This window comes from Gopherus flavomarginatus, chromosome 1 (genome assembly GCF_025201925.1).
Source record: "Gopherus flavomarginatus isolate rGopFla2 chromosome 1, rGopFla2.mat.asm, whole genome shotgun sequence".
In the NCBI taxonomy this organism is placed as follows: Eukaryota; Metazoa; Chordata; order Testudines; family Testudinidae; genus Gopherus; species Gopherus flavomarginatus.
In genome coordinates, this window is record NC_066617.1 from 155360313 (window position 1) to 155384837 (window position 24525).

The 24525-nt window shown below is 43.1% G+C and overlaps 1 protein-coding gene across 1 annotated transcript in view; it reads left to right on the plus strand.

The window, feature by feature from the left end:
• Nucleotides 1-24525, plus strand: part of MAN1A2 (mannosidase alpha class 1A member 2) — a 310617-nt gene that overhangs the window by 198912 nt on the left and 87180 nt on the right. Inside the window, exons 7-8 of the mRNA XM_050921239.1 lie at nucleotides 22507-22630; nucleotides 23035-23128. Coding sequence (XP_050777196.1) covers nucleotides 22507-22630; nucleotides 23035-23128 — 218 coding nt within the window. The remainder of the gene's footprint in view (nucleotides 1-22506; nucleotides 22631-23034; nucleotides 23129-24525) is intronic.

Sequence of the window (24525 nt, forward strand, 5' to 3'; positions counted from 1 at the left end):
TCTTCTTCCCTACTGTTCTCTATACTCCCCTGCACACACAAGTCCTAGTTTCTGACCACTGTTCATACACACTGCAAGTTTTCTATTCCCTCTTGTCCTCTCTGTTGAGTAGATCTGGTGCAGTGGGTGATAGTTTTAAAATATATATTGAAAATTAATAGTTATTTTTGCTGACATTTTCATAACTGAAAATGTATCTGTCATCAGAGGCTGAAGAATAAAATCTCCTTAACAGAAACATATGAAGAGTCATATTTCAAAATGGCCACCATTTCCCATTGTCTTTAATGGGCCTGAGGCCACAAGCTACCTTTCATTAGGATTCCTTCTTACAAAACAGGTACTGGCTCCCATTGCTTCCTGTGGGAGTGAAACCAAGCTGTCTTCACAAAAGATGGTGTTTCCCTATGCTATCAGGAAATGAAGAAGAGGACTATGAGAAGCCAGTGAATGGAGACAGTCGCCATTTTGGCTAAGCACAGCATGTGGCCTCAATCCCATTGAGAACAGTAGGAGATAGCAGCCATTCTGAAAGAGGGCAGTTCACTGGCAAATTTTCTGAAGTAGAATGAGAAACTATCATTTATGAAAATAATAACAAAAGTGATCAAACAAAAAAGAAAAACAAAAACCACCATCTTCAAATATAGCCAAGCATAAAATTTCAGGTAGTTTTAACTGTATTTTGGAGTTTGAAGAGTTTGCATTTTTCCGTTACTGTTAGCTCAACCAAAAGTAATGGGCCTGATGTCACTGAGTGACATTCTATCGCTGTGCTATGCAGGAGATAAGACTAGATCAAAATGGTCACTTCTGGCCCTAAAATCTATGAATTATTCCAGATATTAAAAAGAAGTCAGACAACTGATAATACATTTCTTAAAGAACCCATTTTAATTAATTTCCGTTAATAAACTAATTCATTAACTTATAAATGCTAAGAGCTTGTCTACACAGAAAAGTTTTTTTTCATATAGATAAATTTCAGTTTTTCATCATAAACTCCCTTACATTGACTCACAAAAGTTCTTTTTTTATTTAGCTGGCATCTTATCCCACTTTAATTGGGAAGCAACTTAACTCTTAGGCCTGGTCTATACTACAAGTTATGTTGATGTAAGGAGTCCTGCATCAACCCAGTTGTGCATGTGTCTACACTTACATTTGTTTCCGACTGAGTAAGTGGCCTGTTATTCCGACATAGTAACACCACCTCCCGGAGTGGTGTTGAGCCAAGGTTTATGTACAGAGGTTGGCACAGCACGCACGTAGACACTGTGTTACCTTTGTCAACCCTACTGGTCGTCTAGCAGTTGTCCCACACTAACTGCTCTGGTCACCATTGTGAACTCCACTGTCCAGGGGTCATATAGACTGGAAGACACACCTCCCTTTTAAAGCCCTGAGGATTTTTGAAATTCCTTTTCCTGATTGACTAGCTTGGAGAGCACACCTAGCAGCTCTCCACTGTTGTGTGCAACTGCCTAGCTGACCATGCCAGCTACACACTCCAGATGTGCTCCAACCTGGAGGAGACAAGATATATTGGAATTCCTGGGCCTGTGGGGAGAAGAGGCTGTGCTCAGGGTATGCAGGAGAAGGGGCATGATGGACCAGCAGCAGTGATGCGTGAAAGCCAAGGAGCTTCAGCCCACATACCAGGAGGCCAACAATCAATTCGGTGTCAAGCCGCAGACCTGCCACTTTTACAATGAGCTGCACCGTGTATATCTCCAAGGAGCCCAAGTCACAGGTCTCTACTGTGAACAGAAAGGAGGAGGGAGTGGACAAGGAAGAGGAGAAGGATGGGAGACAGGCAACTGGATCCAGCTGCACAGCAAGCTAGGACCTGTTTTTGACTCCACTGCAGTCCAGCCAGTCCTGCCAATAGAGCGTGGGCAAGCCCCATGCAGGGGAATGAACCTCAGGTAAGCGTGTACATACATTTTCCATTCCAGGGATGGCTCCCTCAAAATAGCAGGACACAGCTTTTGACTTTTCATTAATTTTCTCGTGCTAGAAGAACCAAGAGAAGTAGAGTTATCTGCTTTTCAGTCCCCTCTAGAGTTAGGTGCGGGGAGCGGGAGCATGCAAAGCAGTTTGTTTATGTACACAGGGGTATCCCTTGAATCCTCCTGAGAGATCTCAAAGAAATTGTCACAGAGGTGCTCTCCAATACTCTGCCACAGGGTTCTAGGGATGGCAGCTTCATTTCTTCCTCTGTGGTAGGACGATTTCCCACGGCACTGAGTGATAACACTGGCAGGCACCATTGCAATACACAGCCTAGCAGTATACGAACACAAGTGGCTTCGGGATGCCAGTAGCAGCTGTGTTCTCTGTATCTTTGTTACCACCAGGAGTGAGATATCAGCTACACTCACCAGAACCTGTGGAAAAACGTGCCAGTATCCAGTGTCAGTGCCCTATGTTAGTAGTTTTATGCAACCAAGCAATTCTCTCCTCATTTCCCTAATCTCTAATGGGCCATACTCACCATGGCTGGTGCTGTGACTGGCACCATGCATGAGTAATCCCAGCCAGAAGTGAAAATGAGCTTGTAGTTCTTGAAACTTTAGGGGAGCAAGGGGAGCAAGTTCTGCATCTTAAATTTCAGTTTCCATAGTGACTATTCTGACAGCAGTAACTTTATGTGTTTATCTGCAGCTGCTGCAGCCTTGAGGGTCTTCCCCTCCAGAGCCGCAGAATGCCTGATCCAGATAAGGAGGAGAAAGAAGATGACTTAGGATGACATGTTCACTGAACTTCTTCAAGTCAGTGCTGCACTGGACTTTGAGCACAGGGACTGCAGAATGAACATTGGGGACAGCCTGGAGAAGGAAAGAGTGGAGAGGAGGAGGATGCAGGAAAAGAAGAGGGAGATGCACCAAGACATAATCAGGCTTCTCAAGCAGCAAACTCAGATATTCCAGACTCTGGTGGACCTGCAGGTTCAAAAATCCCATGGTCGCTTCCCTCTGCAGCCCGTTGAGAACTCAATATTGGGACCTCTCTATATCCCTTGTCCTCTTCAACATTCCACATGGCATCCAAGGCTGCTTCACTATCCCTACCACTCCACCCCCCGGGATACTAAAGACAATCACAGCTTCACATACACTTACCTGTGAAAGCAATGGTTAGTGTGTGAAATAGGCATGAATGTTCTTTCCCTTTCATAAGTCCTGTTCTATTCATTTAAGTTTCAGTAAGTTTATTTTAAATATATTTATTTTAAAATTTCACTTTCTTTTTTTCACTAAATTCTTGTACAAAATGAATGTCTTTTATTTAAAACATAACTCTTTTTTATTTGTTTGCAACATCTACTACCAAGTGCTTAACAGGTATGAAAGCAACCAATTACTTGTTACTGACAATGTGCTACAACTCATAGAATAAGCCATAAACAAAATTAATAGATGTATTGACAGCATTATATTTCTGTACATACAGCAATCTCTACATGATTCCTATTAGGCCACAAAAGAGCAGGGCCGTGTAGAGTACAGTACAACAAAACACATTATGTGGCTTACTGTAAAAATGGTCTTTCAAAACCCGCCCTGAGCTTTGAGCTCTTCTAATAGCCGTTGTGTCTGCCTGTTCAAACTCAGCCAACAGCCATTCTACCTCCATCCTCTACCCAGGCAGAAAGATTTCCTCTTTGCTTCACAGATATTATGCAGGACACAGCAGGCAGCTATGACCATTGAGATATTTTTCTCACCGAGGTCCAATCTTGTGAGTAAACAATGCCAGAGTCCTTTCAACCTACCAAACGCACATTCAACTGTCATTCTGTACCTGCTAAACCAGTATTGGAATCATTCTTGGTGTTGTCAAGATGGCTGGTGTGCAGTTTCATAAACTAGGGGAACAACGGGTAGGCTGGGTTGCAGATCATTGTTGGCATTTCAACATTCCCAATAGTAATCTGCTGGTTGGGAAAGAAAGTCCCTGCTTGCAGCTTTCTGAAAAGTCCTGTGTTCCCTTCCATGACCAGCCCACTCTTATGTGGGTGAAGCTTCATCAGTGATCCACCAATGCTTGCATTACCATAAAAAAGTAACCCTTTCTGTACTCTGTGGCAAGGTGGTCTGGTGCTTAAATAGGCATATCCATGCTGTCTATCACTCTGCCATGGTTCAGGAACCCCATTGCTGAAAATCCATCCGCTATGTCCTGCAAATTGCCGAGAGTCACAGTCCTGTGTAGCAGGAGGTGATTAATGGCTTTGCATACTTGCATGACAATGGCCCCTCAGTGGATTTCCCAACTCCAAATAGATTTCCGACTGACCAGTAGCAATCTGACGTTGCAAATTTCCCCAGTGCCATCGCCACTTGTTTCTCTGCTGTTAGTGTGACTCTCATTCTGGTGTCCCTGCACTGGAGGGTTGGGGAGAACTCAGAACACAGATCCAAGAATGTTGCCTTGTGCATCTGAAAGTTCTGCAGCTGCTACTCATCATCTTACACCATTGTTACAATGCGATGCCACTGATCAGTGTTAGTTTCTCAGGCCTAGAAGTGGCTCCCCATCATCTACAGCTGCTCTGTGAACTCCACCAACAACTTTGAATTGGTTCTCGCTATGTCCCATAGCAATGTGTCCTCCATGAAATCGTCATGTTCCCTACTGATTCGGGTCTTCTGCAGGATTGTGCACTCTGTGCTTGCAATGCTCATGACAATAATGCAGAGCTGGGAAGGCTCCATGCTTCTGTCAGAGATGGCAGATAGTGAGGAGGGCTATGCAGGTTTGTGGGATTTTGAAAAAAGGCATGAAAATTATGGAATACAGATGACATTGTGGGATGGAGACTGTGCATGTTGGGAAGTTGACCCCAGGCTCCCAGTCATCCCGGCACAACTCATTTTGGCACCATCATGCATTGCCAAAACTTCCCAAATGACTGGATTCACACGGGGATACATACCCATGGTGCACTGCACTGTGCATTGATACTAGCACTCCTGGTGAGTACGTGCACTGCTGACACGAGGAGCCAAGTATGCACACATATTAGCGCTGTACTAATGGCAGAGGCTTTAGGCCAATGTAACTTGCTCGAAATAACTTCGTAGTGTAGATGTGGCCTTATTTCAGAATGTTACAAGGTTTGTGTGGAGGCATCCCTATTTTGGATTAACTGCTGTTTCAGGCAGTCCTCCCTCTGCTATCCCACACTGCATTGCTTCACACCTGCACTAGCCTATCTGTTTACTTGTATGCCCTCTGCTACTCCAGGTTCATCTTGGCTGGATTTCACCTCCATGTTTAAATGCTGGCACACATCTAGGGATTCGCCTTTGAAATTCCAGCTTGTGACAAGTTCACACTCTTGGACTTTCATAACCAGTATAGCAGCCATGTGCAATATCTTCATATGGTTCTGTCTAGAGGTCCTGGACTTCACTGGCCACTGGGGAAGAGAGCGTGTTCAGGCCCATATGAACAGCAAATGCAGGAGAAGGCTCAGAGCCATGCCAAAGCAAAGGAACTCCAACAGAGTTATAAAAATGCTAGGGACAAAAGTAAGACCTCTGATAATGCTAGAGACAAAAGTAAGACTGCCTGCACCTACTATGAGAAAATAGCCTGGATTTTTGCCAAGGATACCATCCCCAAACCCTGATATGGGATTCTGGACAAGTTGACTAGAGTATCAGAAGGTGCCCAACCATCATGGAAACCAAGAGATGATTTCTCCAGACTGCCAAGATCACTTCAGCATGCCAAACACTGAGACTGAAAAATTTCAGCTCCTGACTAATAACATCAATCCCTAATAGCATAATTGTTACACAAAGCATATCCGTTGCATTCCCTTCCATGGTTACAGTGCATTAATTTTCCTGCACTACATACTGGCCTCAAAGTAGGAGCACAATACATCACTGAGCCCAGTTGCCTGAACAGATGGGCCATTTTGCAGAGGCACCCTCTCTCGGCTGTTCACACATTCAGAAAGTCTCTCCACCTTTGCCTTCCAGCCCTTGGTGAGGCTCTCTCCTTTGCTGTCACTGAAAGTGTCTCCTTGTGCAAAATGCTGCAAGTGTCTATCACACAAGGCAGATATTGCTCAGAAGCCTCCAGCCTTGACATGAGACACTGCCGCCTTTTCTTCAGTCTACCATATGAAGACTTCACTGTCATTCTGCAGCTACTTAGGTTATAGTTAAACAGCTCCTTTCTCTTCTCCAAGTATCCACTAAAAAATTTCATAAACCAGAATGACAGGAAGATTCACAACCACGTTAATGTCCATAGTGATGCTGTGGGCAAAAGTTCCATTTTTCATTGCATGGTTTCATTTTATAGTTTTTCATGGCTGGAGTTTCCAAAGATCCTGGCATCCATGAATCTTTCCAGACCTCACCGCACGTTAATATTGATGAACTTACCACGTTGTTGTTGTTCAAACAGGTGTCTGATAAGAATTTTGACCCTGTTTGACCCAGTTTTGGCTCCAGTTCAGTGTACTCTACAATATTTGTTTCATTTGAATGCAGTTATTTATTGTACATAATTCTACATTTGTAAGTTCAACTTTCAGGATAACTACAGTACTTGTATTAGGTGAATTAAAAAATACTATTTCTTTTGATTTTTAAAGTGCAAATATTTGTAATAAAAATAAATAAAAAGTGAGCACTGTACACTTTGTATTCCATGTTGTAATTAAAATCAATATATTTGAAAATGTAGAAAACATCCAAAAATATTTAAATAAATGGTATTCTATTATTGTTTAACAGTGCGATTAATTGTGATTATTTTTTAATTGCTTTTGACAGTCCTAGTATTTAACTTTCTCAAGATTCACCTTGCAGAGAATTATAGATGATAATTTTCTAATTTATAAGGTATTGCACTCAACATGGGTAGCTCTATTGTGGATCAAAAAGCCCATCCTGGTTCAGTGGTGAAGTGAAGGCAGAAATAAGATATGAAAAAACAATATATAACAAATGGGGAAAAGGGGACATGAATAGCTATCAATATACACTAGAAGTTATGAAGTACAGAAAATGGATAAGGGAAGCTAAAGATGTCAGCAGAAAATCCCTGCCTGGCAGGGCTAAGAGCAATAAGAATTTTTTAAAGTATTTTAGGAAAACAAGAAATCCTAGCAATGGTATAGGTCCATTACTAGATGGAGATGGTAAAATTATTAATACTGACATAGAAGTGGCAGGAGTGTTCAATAAATATTTCTTTTTTTGTATTTGGAAATAAGCAGGATAATGTATTTGTATGCCTTGAGGATGATGAAATACTTTCCAGTCCATTAATAACTGGAGAAGATGTTAATATCTACTAGAGATAAACATTTTTAAATCTGCAGGCTTAGATAACTTGCGTCCAAGAGCCCTAAAAAAGCTGACTGAGTAGATCTCTGCTCCATTGATACTAATTTTTAATAAGTCTTGGAATATCAGGGAAATTGTGGAAGACTGGAGAAGTGCTAATGTTGTGCCAGTAATCAAAAGGGGCAAACTGGATGATCCAGGTACCTATAGAATAGTTGGCCTACATCAATCCCAGGCAGAATAATGGAAAAGCTGGTAGGGGATTCAATTAATAAAGAATAAAAGGAAAGGAATATAATTATTTCCATAAATGTAATACACTTAGACTTTTGTAACTGTTTGACTTGCATGACATTCTGACTAAACATTAGCACTATACACTATCACTAAAGCACCCTCAATTTATTAAGCACTGGCTAACTGACAGATCTTAAAAAGTAGTTCTCAGTGGAGAATCAATAGGGAGCAGTCTCTCTCGTTAATACTCAACCAGCCAACGTCCAATGCACCAGGCCTAGGATCAATGCTTGCAGAACCCAGTGATGGCATAGTGCGTTTACACTGGGGCATTTGCATCAACAATGAGAGCAGTGCAGTGTGAGTAGCTATCCCACAGGGCAGCTCTCCCCGTTCTGCTGCTAGGTCTTGTGGGAAGGTGAAGGGGATCACAGTGCATCATTGGTCCTGGCTCAGTGCCCTGTGATGCACTGCTTTCCGTCCCAGCATTCCATCTTCAGTTCGTGGCATTTTTCAATGTCCCTTGTTTTCTACTCACCCCGCCACATCTATCTGTTAGAATGGATCCCATGCTGATCTCCACTGCTCTGCTAGCTATTGCTAGAACATCGCGAATGGCAGTGGAATTATTCTTGAAGTTACGAAGGCAACAGCAGTTACAGTTGTCTAACATGGTGTCCAACACAGGAAGCAGTAACATTAGATTGCTTTTAGCATTCACAGAGGAGCTGAGCACAGTGGAACATCACTTTTGGACTCTGAAAACTAGGACAGAGTGGTGGGATCACATCGTTATGCAGGTCTGGGATGATGAGAAATGGCTGCAGAACTTTTGGATGCGGAAAGCCCCCTTTCTAGAACGGAGTGCTGAGCTCACCCCAGTCCTGCAGCACAAGGACACCCAAATAAGAGCTGCCCTCTCAGTGGAGAAGTGCAGGGTGATCACAGTGTGGAAGCTGGCTACTCCAGACTGCTACCAGTTGGTTGTGAATCAGTTTGGAGTGGAGAAGTCAACCGTTTGGGCTGTGTTAATGCAAGTGTGCAAGGCCATTAATCCCAACTGTGACATTATTGACATAAACTGTGACAATATAGATCATTGTTGCAACCAAGGTCCTACAATTGCACCAAATCTTGTACAAAGGAGATCAAATAAGGTGTCTATGGAAAGGTTGTAATTTGCTGGTTATGATTATGCTGTCTATATGTGTGTATCATTTTTGTTTTTGAAGTTATGAATATTGGCTATGTACTTGTATCTCAATGTGTTTGATTCTAAGTAGTATCCGTGAAGCATTTGGTCAGCTTCTTGAGAAAGGGCTATTCTGAATAAGTGCTCAGTCTCATAGACTCATAGACTTTAGGGTCAAAAGGGACCAATGTGATCATCTAGTCTGACCTCCTGCACAAAGCAGGCCACAGAACCCTACCCATCCACTTCTATAACGACCTCCTAACCTATGTCCAAGTTATTGAAGTCTTCAGATTGTGGTTTGAAGACCTCAAGCTGCAGAGAATCCACCAGCAAGTGACCCATGCCCCACACTGCAGAGGAAGGCGAAAAACCTCCAGGGCCTCTGCCAATCTGCCCTGGAGGAAAATTCCTTCCTGACCCCAAATATGGCAATCAGCTAAACCCTGAGCATGTGGGCAAGACTCACCAGCCAGCACTCAGGAAAGAATTCTCTGCAGTAACTCAGATCCCATCCCATCCAACATCCCATCACCGACCACTGGGCATACTTATCGGCTGGTAATCAAAGAATAGTTGCCAAAATTAAGCTATCCCATCATACCATCCCTTCCATAAACTTATCAAGCTTAGTCTTAAAGCCAGATATGTCTTTTGCCCCCACTACTCCCCTTGGAAGGCTGTTCCAGAACTTCACTCCTCTAATGGTTAGAAACCTTCATCTACTTTCAAGTCTAAACTTCCTAGTATCCAGTTTATACCCATTTGTTCTTGTGTCTACATTGGTACTAAGCTTAAATAATTCCTCTCCCTCCCTAATATTAATCCCTTTGATATATTTATAAAGAGCAAGCATATCCCCCCTCAGCCTTCTTTTGGCTAGACTAAACAAGCCAAGCATTTGAGTCTCCTTTCATATGACAAGTTTTCCATTCCTCGGATCATCCTAGTAGGCCGTCTCTGAACCTGTTCCAGTTTGAATTCATCCTTCTTAAACATGGGAGACCAGAACTGCACACAGTATTCCAGGTGAGGTCTCACAACGCCTTATATAACGGTACTAACACCTCCTTATCTTTGCTGGAAATACCTCGCCTGATGCATCCTAACACCGCATTAGCTTTTTTAACGGCCATATCACATTGGCGGCTCATAGCCATCCTGTGATGAACCAATACTCCAAGGTCCTTCTCCTCCTCTGTTGCTTCCAACTGATGTGTCCCCAATGTATATCTAAAATTCTTATTATTAATCCCTAAGTGCATGACCTTGCACTTTTCACCATTAAATTTCATCCTATTACTATTACTCCAGTTTACAAGGTCATCCAGATCTTCCTGTATGATATCCCGATCATCCTCCGTTAGCAATACCCCCCAGCTTCGTGTCATCCGCAAACTTTATTAGCACATTCCCACTTTTTGTGCCAAGATCAGTAATAAAAAGGTTAAATAAGATTGGTCAAGAAAATCTTAACTGACAATAGACTTTGGGAGACGCCAATCCACATCTGAGCTCCCCTGGAAACGTTCAAATTAACATGTAAACAATGGCGTCAGCCTGCAAAAAGCTGAATCATTCATGGACATGTGACTTGCGTAGGTGGCTACAAACTCCATCTTGTTGCTGTGATTATGCACAGGAGAACAAATGGCTTTCAGCCACAAGAGAGAGAATATAAAAGGCCCTGGAAGCCTCTCCATTTTGTCTTCAGCTGGCTCAAGAGATGGCCTCTCTACTCCAAAGAGATGACTGAAAGAAACTGGAACAAAGGACAGTAATTATGGGGTATGAGTGATTGCTGGTCCCAGGCTATAAACTACAACCTTGGTCTGAAAAAGACTGGGCCCAAACTAGGAAGGAGTCCAGTCTGTGAAAGAAGCGTATTGGAACATCTCTGAGGGCGATTTACCTGTGTTCGGTTTCCTATGGTATTAGCTTAGACTTGCATGTTTTGTTTTATTTTGCTTGGTATCTTCCTTTGTTTTGTCTGTTATTACTTGAAACCACTTAAATCCTACTTTTTATACTTAATAAAATCATTGTGCTCATTAATTAACCCAGAGTAAGTAATTTATACCTGGGGGAGCAAACAGCTGTGTATATCTCTCTATCAGTGTTATAGAGGGCGAACAATTTATGAGTTTATCCTGTATAAGCTTTATACAGAGTAAAACGGATTTATTTGGGGTTTAGGCTCCCAAAAAGACTGAATACTGGGTGCTGGGAAAGTCCCTGTTAACTGAGAAGCCCCTAGGCTAAGTGAATCTTAGTTTCTGTGCACTGCAGGAAGCCGTGGCCCAACCTTTTGGTCTGTGCTATAGCTGACTGGAGTATCTAACTCAGCAAGACTGGAGTGGAGGGAAGCCTTCTCTGGCAGGGAGGTTTGCTCTCAGTGGTATTCCAGCACATCTAATGACAGTCTTGAGAGAGTTTCTATGACCAAATTCGTCACAGCATCCTGCTGTGAAAGACTGGTACTCTTGGCAATGTGCATGACATTGTGGATGGCTTTGCAGACATGGATATCCCTAACTGCGGAGAGGCGATAGATGGCACACATATTCCAGTTCTGGCACTGGACCACCTTGTGACAGAGTTAATCAGTTGGAAGAGGTATTTCTCCATGGCTTTGCAGGCTCTTGTGGATCACCATGGGCTTTTCACTGACATCAATATGGAGTGGTCTGGAAAAGTGCATGACACACGTATCTTTAGGAACACTAGCCTGTACAGGAAGCTGCAAGCAGGGACTTTCTTTCCAGACCAGAAGATCACCATAGGGGATGTTGAAATGCCCATAGTGATGCTGGGAGACCTGGCATACCTCTTAATGCCATAGCTGAGTAGGTGCAGGATGACTATGGAATGTGAGTTTGGCCAAGTAAACCCACGCTGGTGATGCCTATATGGCAGATTAGACCTCAGTGAGGAAAATATTCCCATGGTCATAACCACGTGTTGCACGCTGCATAATATTTGTGAAGGGAAGGGTGAAAAGTTTACTCAAGGGTGGACTGCCTAGGCACAATGCCTGGCTGCTGATTTTGAACAGCCAAATACCAGGGCTAGGGTGGTGCAACATGAGGCAATAAGAATCAGGGAGGCCTTGAGGCAACATTTTGAAGATGAAAACCAGTAATGTTTGTTGCTGTGCTTGGGACTGCAATGGTTAATTACATTTGATAGGCTAGGAACCAGTTGTGATTGTTAAGGATTCAATATAGGGAACTGATAAAAGTGCCTGTTGATTTGCAGATGCCATCTGCTATCATAACTTGCATGGAAACAAACAAAGAGTGCTTATCGTTTAAAGAACTTTGCTTTTATTGCCAAATAAACCACACCACCACATGCACACACATTGACACACACATTCTTGTTCGAGGAGAAGGTACTGTGGGGGCTGACTTTCAGAGCTGAGCATAAGTTCAACAGTCATTTGAAAAGCTGTCTGTGGGGGTGGAGTGCAGGGGAAAGCGCGAAGTCCCAGAAATTAGAAAGAAAGGCGCGGGTGGTGTTTGGGGAGGGCATGGGAAACAGTTCTGACTGTGCTGAAGGGGAGGGTGGGCATGCATCTGCTCAGTCTATAGTGTTACGAGGGACTGCCGCATGTTGGTTTGCCGCTCCAAAACTTTTATCATCCTTTCTGTGATGTCCCTATTGTACGTATCATTTTCTTTTCTTTCCTGCTTGGTGCTCTCCCTCCACTGCTTGCATTCAGTCTTTTCTGCCTCTCACTACTGCAGCACCTCCTGCAACATATCTTCCTTACTTCTTCTCAGGCATTTTCTTATCCGGCACAGATGCTCTGCTGCTTGTGTGGGGAGGGGGTGCCTTTCAAGGTCATATCTGGAGAGGCACAAGTAACAATAAACAGTAGCACTATTGTCAACAACACTCAGAGCATTGAAACATTGCATTAAAATACACCACTGGTAACATATCTATCACTTCCTAGGTGACCCTTGTCAAGCACACATGCTGGTGAACACCCCAAGCATGGTGAGTGCACCCAGGGGCGGGGGCATTGTTCATTGCAGAAATAAAATCTGAAAGGGTCACGGGGCACTGATGGGGGGCAATAGTCTAAACATTCCCACTGTTTTCCACAGGCAGGCCTCATTATGGAAGACATCTCACTCTTGAGGTGAAGCAAGGAAGCAAGGGTGCATTTGCTACACATTTATGGCTTCCAGCCCGGTTCCTATGCTGCTCGCCTCTGTGCAGCTTTGGTCCCTGCCCAATTAATTGCAGAGTGGCGTGGGAAAGTGTCTCTCAATGGAGGAAGGAACAAAAGCTGCTCTACCAAGGAACCTCCAGCAGAAGATTGCCAAGTACCTCCAGGAAAGTTTTCTAGAAATATCTCTGGAGGATTCCCGTGAAATCTTGGAGTGTATAAACTCCCTGTTCCGTCGTACTGCCTAGCTGCATGGGGAAATGCCCAGCACACAGAAATACAGCCAGCCTTGTACATTTCTCTGCCATTAACCTGCTTCAGAACTTCACAAAACAAAACCACTTACCAGGGTTTTCTCTCTTGCTTCTGGCACACCAGAGAGTGAGTGCCAAGACTGGCTAGACACCTCCAGAGCTGAAAACAGCTCCTGACTGGACGCAGTACTGGACAGCTCTGACATGGGCTCCACACCTTCCTCTGCCTCCACTTCCTCATCCGTGACTTCCTCCACTGGCTCCTGACATGCCGAAGTATCCATGGGGCTCTTGGCGGTGAAGGTGGGATAGCCGCTGAGGATAGCATCCAACTCCCTATAAAAATGGAAGGTCTGAGGCGCAGCACCGGAGTGACGGTTTGCCTCCTTCGCCTCTGGTACGTGTGCCTCAGCTCCTTGACCTTTCCCCTGCACTGCAGCATGTCCCAGTCACAGCCCTTTTTACTCAAGCTGGCCATAGGTACTGGAATTCTAACGGCTGGAGCGCACCTGGGACTGGACAGCCTCCTCTTGATATCAGTCAGTTCTGTGTTCTTGGGGAACCAGGGTGCAGTATCCAGCCTGTCTGACTCATGAAGGACACCCCGCCCCACCCGCCCCCCAGCCTCTGCTTGAACCGAAACGAATCAGAGGAAAGACTTACAGAAAGCAATAAAAAGGTGGTGGGAGACACACGTAAACCCCTCCTGACATGGCTGACAGGATTAAGGCACCTCCCCTAGCTTCATCTGCTTCAAAGGTGGGACAGGGAGGCATCTCCATTAGCATACAGAATGGAGAACAGAGATTCCAAGGCAAGAACTGCACTGAACTCTGGGACCAGAAAAGCAGGGAAGCACTGCATGATGGGGGATCTCTGCTCCAGATGTTAATGAACCTACCTGCCCACACTCAGCTCAGCAGTTAGCAGGCCAATTCTAGTAATGCATCCTTGATTGATATCCAAAATACTGAAGCTGCCTGATTGCATTATGAGCTCCCTTGAAGGAACACCACCCATAGCCAGGAATAATCAGTTCCTGTTGTGTAGCCTAAAGAAAACCCTTGAATCATCAGTTTACCCATAAACAAATCTAGTGTTCTCTCTTGACCCATTGTTGTTTCCCTACAAAACCCCATACCCATGCTCAAGTAAGTATTCTGATGTCTGGATCCAAACTCTGCATCAGTTCCATTGGGACTTCATCTTCTCCTGCCTGATAATGCTGGGGGCTCTGCCTGTCTCCAGCACTCAGGACCCTGAGCTACGACCATCACCTGGGAACCTCGACCAGTTCAAGCTTCATGGATCTGTGAGACCCCAGCTCTCTCTCTATCTCCCCCTCTCTCTCTCTCTGTTTTCTTTTCTACCTCAGGTATAACTTTTTAACCCTGATTTGTTTGATCAGGTACAGTTTTCTATATCTGACTTGTATAATCTTTAATAATGGAACTGTTAAGTTGGTTTAGGCTCTCCTTGTGTTTATTCAATAAATAACTTTTATGGTTAAGATGATTGCTTCCCTCCCTCTCTCTCTGAACTTTACTCTTTTGTGTTTTTGGCTTCCCCATTTACTCTGCAGCAACGCTCCTCTTGCCTAAGCTAAAGATCCCTGCAATGCCCAAAAATCCTCTGGGATTTTACTCAAGTGGGTTACTACCAGAACAATTTTCAGAGTAGCAGCCGTGTTAGTCTGTATCCGCAAAAAGAACAAGAGTACTTGTGGCACCTTAGAAACTAACAAATTTATTTCAGCACGAGCTTTCATGAGCTACAGCTCACTTCTTCGGAAGCACAGAATGGAACTCACAGACAGGAGATATTTATACATACAGAGAACATTAAAAGGTGAAAGTATGCATACCAACAGGAAGAGTCTAATCAATTGAGATGAGCTATCATCAGCAGGAGAAAAAAAACTTTTGAAGTGATAATTAAGATGACCCATAGACGGTGTGAGGAGAACTTAGCATAGGGAAATAGATTTAATTAGTGTAATGACCTAACCATTCCCAGTCTCTGTTTTTGAAGTTTTTTTGTTGCAAAATTGCCACCTTCAAGTCTGTCACTGAGTGGTTAGAGAGGCTGAAGTGTTCTCCCACTGGTTTTTGAATGTTATGATTCCTGATGTCAGATTTGTGTCCATTTATTCTTTTGCATAGAAACTGTCCGGTTTGGCCAATGTACATGGCAGAGGTGCATTGCTGGCACATGGTGGCATATATCACGTTGGTAGATGTGCAGGTGAATGAGCCCCTGATGGCGTGGCTGATATGATTAGGTACTATGATGATGTCACTTGAATAGATATGTGGAAGGAGCTGGCATCGGGCTTTGTTGCAAGGATAGGTTCCTGGGTTAGTGTTTTTGTTGTATGGTGTGCGGTTGCTGGTGAGTATTTGCTTCAGGTTGGGAGGTTGTCTGTAAGCGAGGACTGGCCTGTCTCCCAAGATCTGTGAAAGTGAGGGATCATCTTTCAGGACAGGCTGTAGATCTTTGATGATGTGCTGGAGAGGTTTTAGTTGGGGGCCGAAGGTGTTGGCTAGTGGCGTTCTGTTATAACAATAAATTTGTTAGTCTCTAAGGTGCCATAAGTACTCCTGTTCTTTTTACCAGAACAATTGCAATGTGAAAGTGGGGATAGGGACATGCTGAACCTGTGACATATGAGGGTGGCAGCTTGGAAGTGCTGCTCGACCCAGACTACTGAGTCCAGGAGCATATAAGGATGGCAGCTTGAAAGTGCTACTTGTCCCAGTCCGCTGAGCCCAGGGGCATATAAGGATGGCAGTTCGACCCTGCCTGCTCAGACTTACTCTATCTGGTGCAGTACCTATGGCATATAAGGGTAGTAGCTTGGAAGTTCTACTTGGCCCAGCCTATTGAGTCCAGGGACATATAAGGGTGGCCGCCTGGAAATCCTGCTTCACCCAGCCCACTGAGTCCAGGGACTATAAGGGGTCAGCTTGAGAGTGCTGATTGACCCAGTGCATTCAGATTGTTAATATGGGTGTGTGTGTGTGTTCATCTGATTCTGAGGCTGGAGGAACCCAGCCCTGGGGACCTAGGTCCTGCAGGATAGCTACATTGGGAGGGGCTTTGCAGAAGGGAAGAGTAGAGCTCCATATGAAAACACAAGTAACACAAGCAATGCATTGATAGAATTACAGAAGGTCCCCCTCTCCCCCAGAAGAGTAACCCTAATAAATGAGCATACCCCAAAGTAATGGGCACATTGGGTAACACTCTCCCCAAACACTCATTAGATCTGGTAGCTCCGCATTGCTCCAAGCAGGAGATCATTTGTTGCATGGAGCCACCATGGCCACTGGGGAGGATGAGATGTGGGCTCTGCATGCTAAGCAAACAGAAAGGAGAATTTCAAAATTCCTGGGGCTTTAAAAGGGGAGGGGCCCTGGAAGGTTGTTTACCTGGCATCAGGGCAGCAGAGTTGAAACTGCTTACCAGAGTGGTCAGGATGGGCATTGTGGGATACCTTCCGGAGACCAATAATAGCACAAAAATCAAGCACGATGTCTACACCGGCACTATGGAGCTAAAACTTTTGTGTGAAAAGCCTTATGACTCCCATCGAGATGTTTCTACTGCAGCACTGCAACTGAGGAGTTTTGTCACAAAAAATGACTTTGCAGTGCATACACCTCCACTGTGTAGACAAGCCCTTATAGTATCTAAAGACATAACACATATAGATAAGATGTTAAGATTGAAAACATTGCCAGTCTCCTCACTCTCATGTGATTCAAACCCTCCCTCACACACATGCGGGTGTGCTTGCATGTTGTTGGGCAGACAACTGCTGTCTTTTCAGTAGTTTTGATCTGTTATCACGTAAACTGTGGAAGTGGGAGCACTTCAGCACCTTTAGCTGGACACAGAAACTTTTAGCATTAGATATCCCAGTGTAGTGTGATAATAATGCAAATCTTTAGACTCACATAAGAAAAGCCCGGCAGATTACATTCTTTTTTTTGGCAAATGGCAAATTCATAAAAAATCTGGCCAGGCTGATGAAATACCAGCCAGAAGATAACCCTAATAGGACAGGTTTCAGAGTAGCAGCCGTGTTAGTCTATATCCGCAAAAAGAACAGGAGTACTTGTGGCACCTTAGAGACTAACAAATTTATTTGAGCATAAGCTTTCATGGGCTACTGCCCACTTCATCAGATGCATGTAGTGGAAAATACAGTTAGAAGATATATATATACACAGAGAACATGAAACAATGAGTGTTACCATACACACTATAAGGAGAGTGATCAGTCAAGGTGAGCTATTATCAGCAGGAGAGAAAAAGAACTGTTTGTAATGGTAATGAAAATGGCCCATTTCCAGTAATTGACAAGGAGATGTATGGAACTGTGCGTGTGTGGGGAGGAGAGCGGTGTAAGCATGGGGAAATAGTTTTACTTTGTGTAATGGCCCATCCACTCCCAGTCTTTATTCAAGCCTAGTTTGATAGTGTCGAATTTGCAAATTAATACCAATTCAGCAATCTCTCATTGGAGTCTGTTTTTGAAGGTTTTTTTTGTAATATTATGACTTTTAGATCTGTAATCGAGTGGCCAGGGAGATTGAAGTGTTCTCCAACTGGTTTTTGAATGTTATAATTCTTGATGTCTGACAGTATCCTCAGGGTGGCATTGGGCTATGGGGCACATACATGCATGAGAGTGTGCCTGCTGTCGCCTTTGAGCCCTTTAAGAATGGGGATTACCAGGTTTTGTAGTTTCCAGACAGGGCACATGATAGTAAAGGGTCCACTGTTGAACAAAAACCCCTGAAGGAAGACCCTCTGTAGGGACCAAGCAGGAGGCCTAGGGCGGTGGCTCTTAACCTTTCCAGACTACTGTACCTCTTTCAGGAGTCTGATTTGTCTTGCATACCCCCAAGTTTCAACTCACTTAAAAACTACTTGCTTACACCAGCAAACATCAAAATACAAAGTGACACAGCACACTGTTACTGAAAAATAGCTTCCTTTCTCATTTTTACCATAGAATTATAAAATAAATAAATTGGAATGTTAATATTGTACTTACGTTTCAGTGTATAGTGTATAGAATAGTACAAACAAGTCACTGTCTGTATGAAATTTTTGTTTGTACTGACTTCCCTTGTGCTTTTTATGTAGCCTGTTGTAAAACTAGGCAAATACCTAGATGAGTTGATGTACCCCCTAGAAGACCTCTATGTACCTCCAGGATGAGCAAGCATCTCAGAGAGGTGATTAAGAAAAAGCAGAAAGCCTACAAGGAGTGGAAGAAGGGTGGGATTAGCAAGGAAAGCTACCTTAGTGAGGTCAGAACATGTAGGGATAAAGTGAGAAAGGCTAAAAGCCATGTAGAGTTGGACCTTGCAAAGGGAATTAAAACCAATAGTAAAAGGTTCTATAGCCATATAAATAAGAAGAAAACAAAGAAAGAAGAAGTGGGACCGCAGAACACTGAGGATGGAATGGAGGTTAAGGATAACCTAGGCATGGCCCAATATCTAAATAAGTACTTTGCCTCAGTCTTTAATAAGGCTAATGAGGAGCTTAGGGATAATGGAAGGATGACAAACGGGAATGAGGATATAGAGGTGGATATTACCACATCTGAGGTAGAAGCCAAACTTGAACAGTTTAATGGGACAAAATCGGAGGGCCCAGATAATCTTCATCCAAGAATATTAAAGGAACTGGCACATGAAATTGCAAGCCCGTTAGCAAGAATTTTTAATGAATCGGTAAACTCAGGGGTTGTACCGTACGACTGGAGAATTGCTAACATAGTTCCTATCTTTAAGAAAGGGGAAAAAAGTGATCGGAGTAACTATAGGCCTGTTAATTTGACATCTGTAGTATGTAAGGTCTTGGAAAAAATTTTGAAGGAGAAAGTAGTTAAGGATATTGAGGTCAAGGGTAATTGGGACAAGTTACAACATGGTTTTACTAAAGGTAGCTCGTGCCAAACCAACCTGATCTCCTTCTTTGAGAAGGTGACAGATTATTTAGACAAAGGAAATGCAGTAGATCTAATTTACCTCGATTTCAGTAAGGTATTTGACACGGTTCCACATGGGAAACTATTAGTTAAATTGGAAAAGATGGGGATCGATATGAAAATTGAAAGGTGGATAAGGAACTGGTTAAAGGGGAGACTCCAACGGGTTGTACTGAAGGGTGAACTGTCAGGCTGGAGGGAGGTTACTAGTGGAGTTCCTCAAGGATCAGTTTTGGGACCAATCTTATTTAACCTTTTTATTACTGACCTTGGCACAAAAAATGGGAATGTGATAATAAAGTTTGCGGATGACACAAAGCTGAGGGGTATTGCTAACACAGAGAAGGACCGGGATATCATACAGGAAGATCTGGATGACCTTGTAAACTGGAGTAATAGTAATAGGATGAAATTTAATAGTGAAAAGTGCAAGGTCATGCACTTAGGGATTAATAATAAGAATTTTAGATATACATTGGGGACACATCAGTTGGAAGCAACAGAGGAGGAGAAGGACCTTGGAATATTGGTTGATCACAGGATGACTATGGGCCGCCAATGTGATACGGCCGTTAAAAAAGCTAATGCAGTTTTAGGATGCATCAGGCGAGGTATTTCCAGCAAAGATAAGGAGGTCTTAGTACCGTTATATAAGGCACTGGTGAGACCTCATCTGGAATACTGTGTGCAGTTCTGGTCTCCCATGTTTAAGAAGGATGAATTCAAACTGGAACAGGTTCAGAGACGGCCTACTAGGATGATCCGAGGAATGGAAAACCTGTCTTATGAAAGGAGACTCAAAGAGCTTGGCTTGTTTAGCCTAACCAAAAGAAGGCTGAGGGGGGATATGCTTGCTCTTTATAAATATATCATAGGGATTAATATTAGGGAGGGAGAGGAATTATTTAAGCTTAGTACCAATGTAGACACAAGAACAAATGGGTATAAACTGGACACTAGGAAATTTAGACTTGAAATTAGACGAAGGTTTCTAACCGTTAGAGGAGTGAAGTTCTGGAACAGCCTTCCAAGGGGAGTAGTGGGCGCAAAAGACATATCTGGCTTTAAGACTAAGCTTGATACATTTATGGAAGGGATGGTATGATGAGATAGCCTAATTTTGGCAATTGATCTTTGATTATCAGCAGATAAGTATGCCCAGTGGTCTGTGATGGGATGTTGGATGAGGTGGAATCTGAGTTACTGCAGAGAATTCTTTCCTGAGTGCTGGCTGGTGAGTCTTGCCCACATGCTCAGGGTTTAGCTGATCGCCATATTTGGGGTTGGGAAGTAATTTTCCTCCGGGGCAGATTGGCAGAAGCCCTGGAGGTTTTTCTCCTTCCTCTGCAGTGTAGGGCATGGGTCACTTGCTGGAGGATTCTCTGCAGCTTGAGGTCTTCAAACCACAATTTGAAGACTTCAATAACTCGGACATAGGTTAGGGTTTTGTTATAGTAGTGGATGGGTAGGGTTCTGTGACCTGCTTTGTGCAGGAGGTCAGACTAGATGATCATATTGGTCCCTTCTGACCCTAAAGTCTATGAGTCTATGAGAATATGTGTACCCCTGGTTGAGAACCACTGGTCTAGGGAATAGCCAGGAATGGCTACCTAAAGGGAGGGGCATATTCACTCCTTTCTTAGCTTGTGGAAAGCAGAACAGGGTTCTGATACTCAGTGTTTTGTGTTGTTTTGAGACTTGTAGATTCTGTTTATTAATAAAACCAGCTCTGAGGAAAGAGATTTGGAACTAATCTTGAGAGTTTGGGCTCTATTTTGACTACCCTGGCTGGTGAATCTGCTCATTGGCTTAAAAGCCAGTGTTAAATTCCTAGAGGTGACTTGTTCTGTTGGCTCATGGTGAAGCCATGGCATTGTCATTCACTTGCATTTCAAACTCTGGTTCTTTATCCTTTTAACCAGTCTACATGTGCAGAACTAATCTGATGTTTTTGGAGCTCAGGAAAACTGGTATCAATAATATAGCTGTAACCAAAACAAATACAAGGATTACTACTTTTGTGTATTGCTTTAAAACCATGTGAGAGAATAGATATAGAAATTATGCATCCAAGTGATGTGTCTGTTTAAACATTAAAACGCATCTAGAAATGTTTCTATTTCATTGTGATACTGTAATTTATGGGGTTACATAGGTTAGTGAAAATTAACAGCCTTTGTATTATGTTGAATTTGATTCCAATTTTTGTTGATTTGAAAAGTATTAAGAAGCAAATAGGGCATGAAACACTTCATTTTTCCTTGTTATGATTAGCTATGCCAAAACATTGAGGCACAGGCCATGATGTCTATGTAGACAGTGTTTATTGAGATAAAATAATTGCTTCCTTATCCGTCGTTATGAGATACAAATCCTGCTCCTTGATTCCTGCTGATTTTTCTCTCATATTTCTTCTCCTTTTTGAATATGATCTTTCTTTTAAAAATGAAACGTGACAACAGCAAATTCCTAATTGGCTTTAGGCTCACTAGTGACATCCAGCTCAAATCCAATTTCAGTGGTAGTTTTTGAATGAGAAATAATTTGCAGGAAGGATTATTGTTTAACTTTACAAGTTAAAAGGCCCAATCCTCCAAAATGCTGAGTGCTCTCAAATCATATTAAATCAGTGATAGTTGAGGGATCTTATCATTTTATAGGTGAGATCCAGAGAGAGAGAACACCATATGTGCCTGATTTGATTTTGTGGGAAGCTTTTAAGATGCGCTTTGGTCTTGTCTACGCTTGCAAGAGCATGTAGGCTACATGTAGCTACACGCTGCAGTGAAAAGCAAGCTGCATACACACTTCTGGTGTGTAGCTGCATGCAGCAGTGAAAGTCTCTGATAGTGGGGAAGCAATAGGCATTGCTGACTTTCCCCACTGCCTCCCCACTGCTGCAGACTTTACTTGCTGGCTTCCCCCTGCCAGAGCCTTATCCACTGCTGGAACCTTTTCCCATCACCAACTCCCTCCTTCCAGAGCTTTTTGCCAGTATTGGAGCCTTTCACAGCACCCAGGACACTACACTCCTAAAATAGCAGCGTAGACATGGGAAGGACAGCTGGGCATACAGAGAGCTGCTTAACTATGAAGGTTTTTTGAACTATCAGGTTGTGAAGCCTATTTTTAAAAGAAATCATCCTAGATATAGGCTAATATCAACTTGCTGTATGTAGCTCTTCTAATAGGCAATCTAATGTGATGTGATTACTACACACACTGTCTGAATATTGACGGTATCCTTTCACTGACCAGCTGTTTGTTCTTTCCTTCCCCCTCTCATACTTCACTTTACATTTGTTGCAACTCAGTGGTGTGGGTCGAAACTGGGGCTGGGCTTCTGCAGGCAGCAGCATCCTAGCTGAATTTGGTACTCTGCACATGGAATTTGTCCACCTCAGCTACCTGACTGGGGACCCTGTCTACTACAACAAGGTTAGTTTTGTGCTGAGAGTTCACTGTTATAAGAAGATTCAGAGTTGTGTACTGTGAATCTGATTAGCAATGAGAGAGCCTGATCAATTACAATAATGTTTTTTGGTAACAGAACAATTATTTCATTCTTTGCATTTATATTACCAAAATACATAGCTCTCCAAAGCAGAAAATTATGAAGACAAGATCTTTTTTATTTTTTGAACAGATATTTAGAAATGATGCTCATGACATATGTCTACATGAGTAGCCATTGAAAGGAAATGCCATCTAGAAAAAGCCTGCAAGAAGCATGTTTAATTAAATTATGAAAAATTGCTGTGAAGAAGAAAGTCCAGATTTAAACAAATGTTGAAGGTAGATGAAAATTATTTTTGGTGATCCTGACTTTTGCTTTAATTTAGGTCATGCACATTCGGAAGTTACTTCAGAAAATGGACCGTCCTAATGGGCTTTATCCAAATTATTTGAACCCAAGGACTGGGCGCTGGGGTCAGCGTGAGTATTTTTATTATTTTTTTTAGTAATTAAAGTTTATCTTATACACTCAGAATAATAAATAGGAAAAATTACTTTGAATGTAAGAGAGAGAGACTCTAAAATTGAGGAATATAGAGAATACACAGCATCATTTGTATTTGGAGTGCAAAAGGGTTTCCAAGACTTGAAGATATTTAATGGAATTATCTTTTATTTATTACATCTCATAGTGATCATTTGGCTGTCCTGATAAAGTCTTACAGTACATTTCCTCAAAGGCACTTCCCATATTACTTCATGTCTCTGCCTCATTTATGTTGATCAGCAAAGTCTTCAGTAACAGTTATCAGGTTGGAAATTGTTTCTTTGATTTTCTTTGACCTCCTCAAAAGTGGGAAGAATTGTTTCACATTTCTGTGAGCCAGCTGGCAAATAGATGTCATAGTTTGTGGGAGTACTAATTAGAGTAATTATAACTGTTATATCCTTAGGGGCAACAGTTTTAGGAAGAAATCACTGGAGACACAGAGAGCTGTAAACCTTGAAACAGCAATTTATTGCCACACACAGAACTAACAAAAACCAGCCAAAACTGGCTATCCCCTAATAATCTAACTCAGTTGCCATAGCAACACAAATACGACAACCAAATACACAACATATTCCTCCCCACTGAATAAGAATGTCCCCTAAATAAAACAAACACTAAACTAGAGAGGGAGGGTAGACTGCCTCCATTCCTGGCTGAACCTCGGGGATTATTTTGTCCCATAACTGTGGGTTCGCCCTAGCTAAAGATCCAGCGACGAGGAGGCCTTCTGTCTCTAGGTGGATTACAGCAGAATTCTGTGTTGGTGCACCCGAAAGTGTCTTGTGCGCGGGCCTGACAATGGGCTCAGGGTTCGTAGGGCAAATGGATGAGGATGGGACATCAGCTCATGCCAAGCAGAGGGGTATCTCTGCCGCTGGCAGTAATGGAGGGGAAAAGTCAGGAACAGTTGACTCTTGATTTGGTGTCTCGCCGGAAATGGTGAAGTCAGGCAACTCAACTGAAGATGTGTCCTGAGGACTGGTATGACCTGGCAGCACCTGATCTACATGTCGCCGCCAGGTGAGATCCTCTGCAGTCTGTACTCTGTAGGAAACAGGTACCGTTTGAGCGATAACAGTGGCAGGGACCCATTTAGCTCCAGAAGTATAATTCCGAGCCAAAACCGGCTGTTCCGGGGGAAAGGTTCAGTCTTTTGCTCTGGGTGCGCGCCTGATGACTTGATCTTGCTGCTAATGTTGCACAATTTGTCGGGGTTCAGAAGGTTTCAGCAGATCAAAGCAAGTGCACAGCTGTCGTCCCATCATTAGAAAGGACGGGGATGGCTTGGTTGTAGCATGAGGTGTGTTTCTGTAGGATAGTAAGA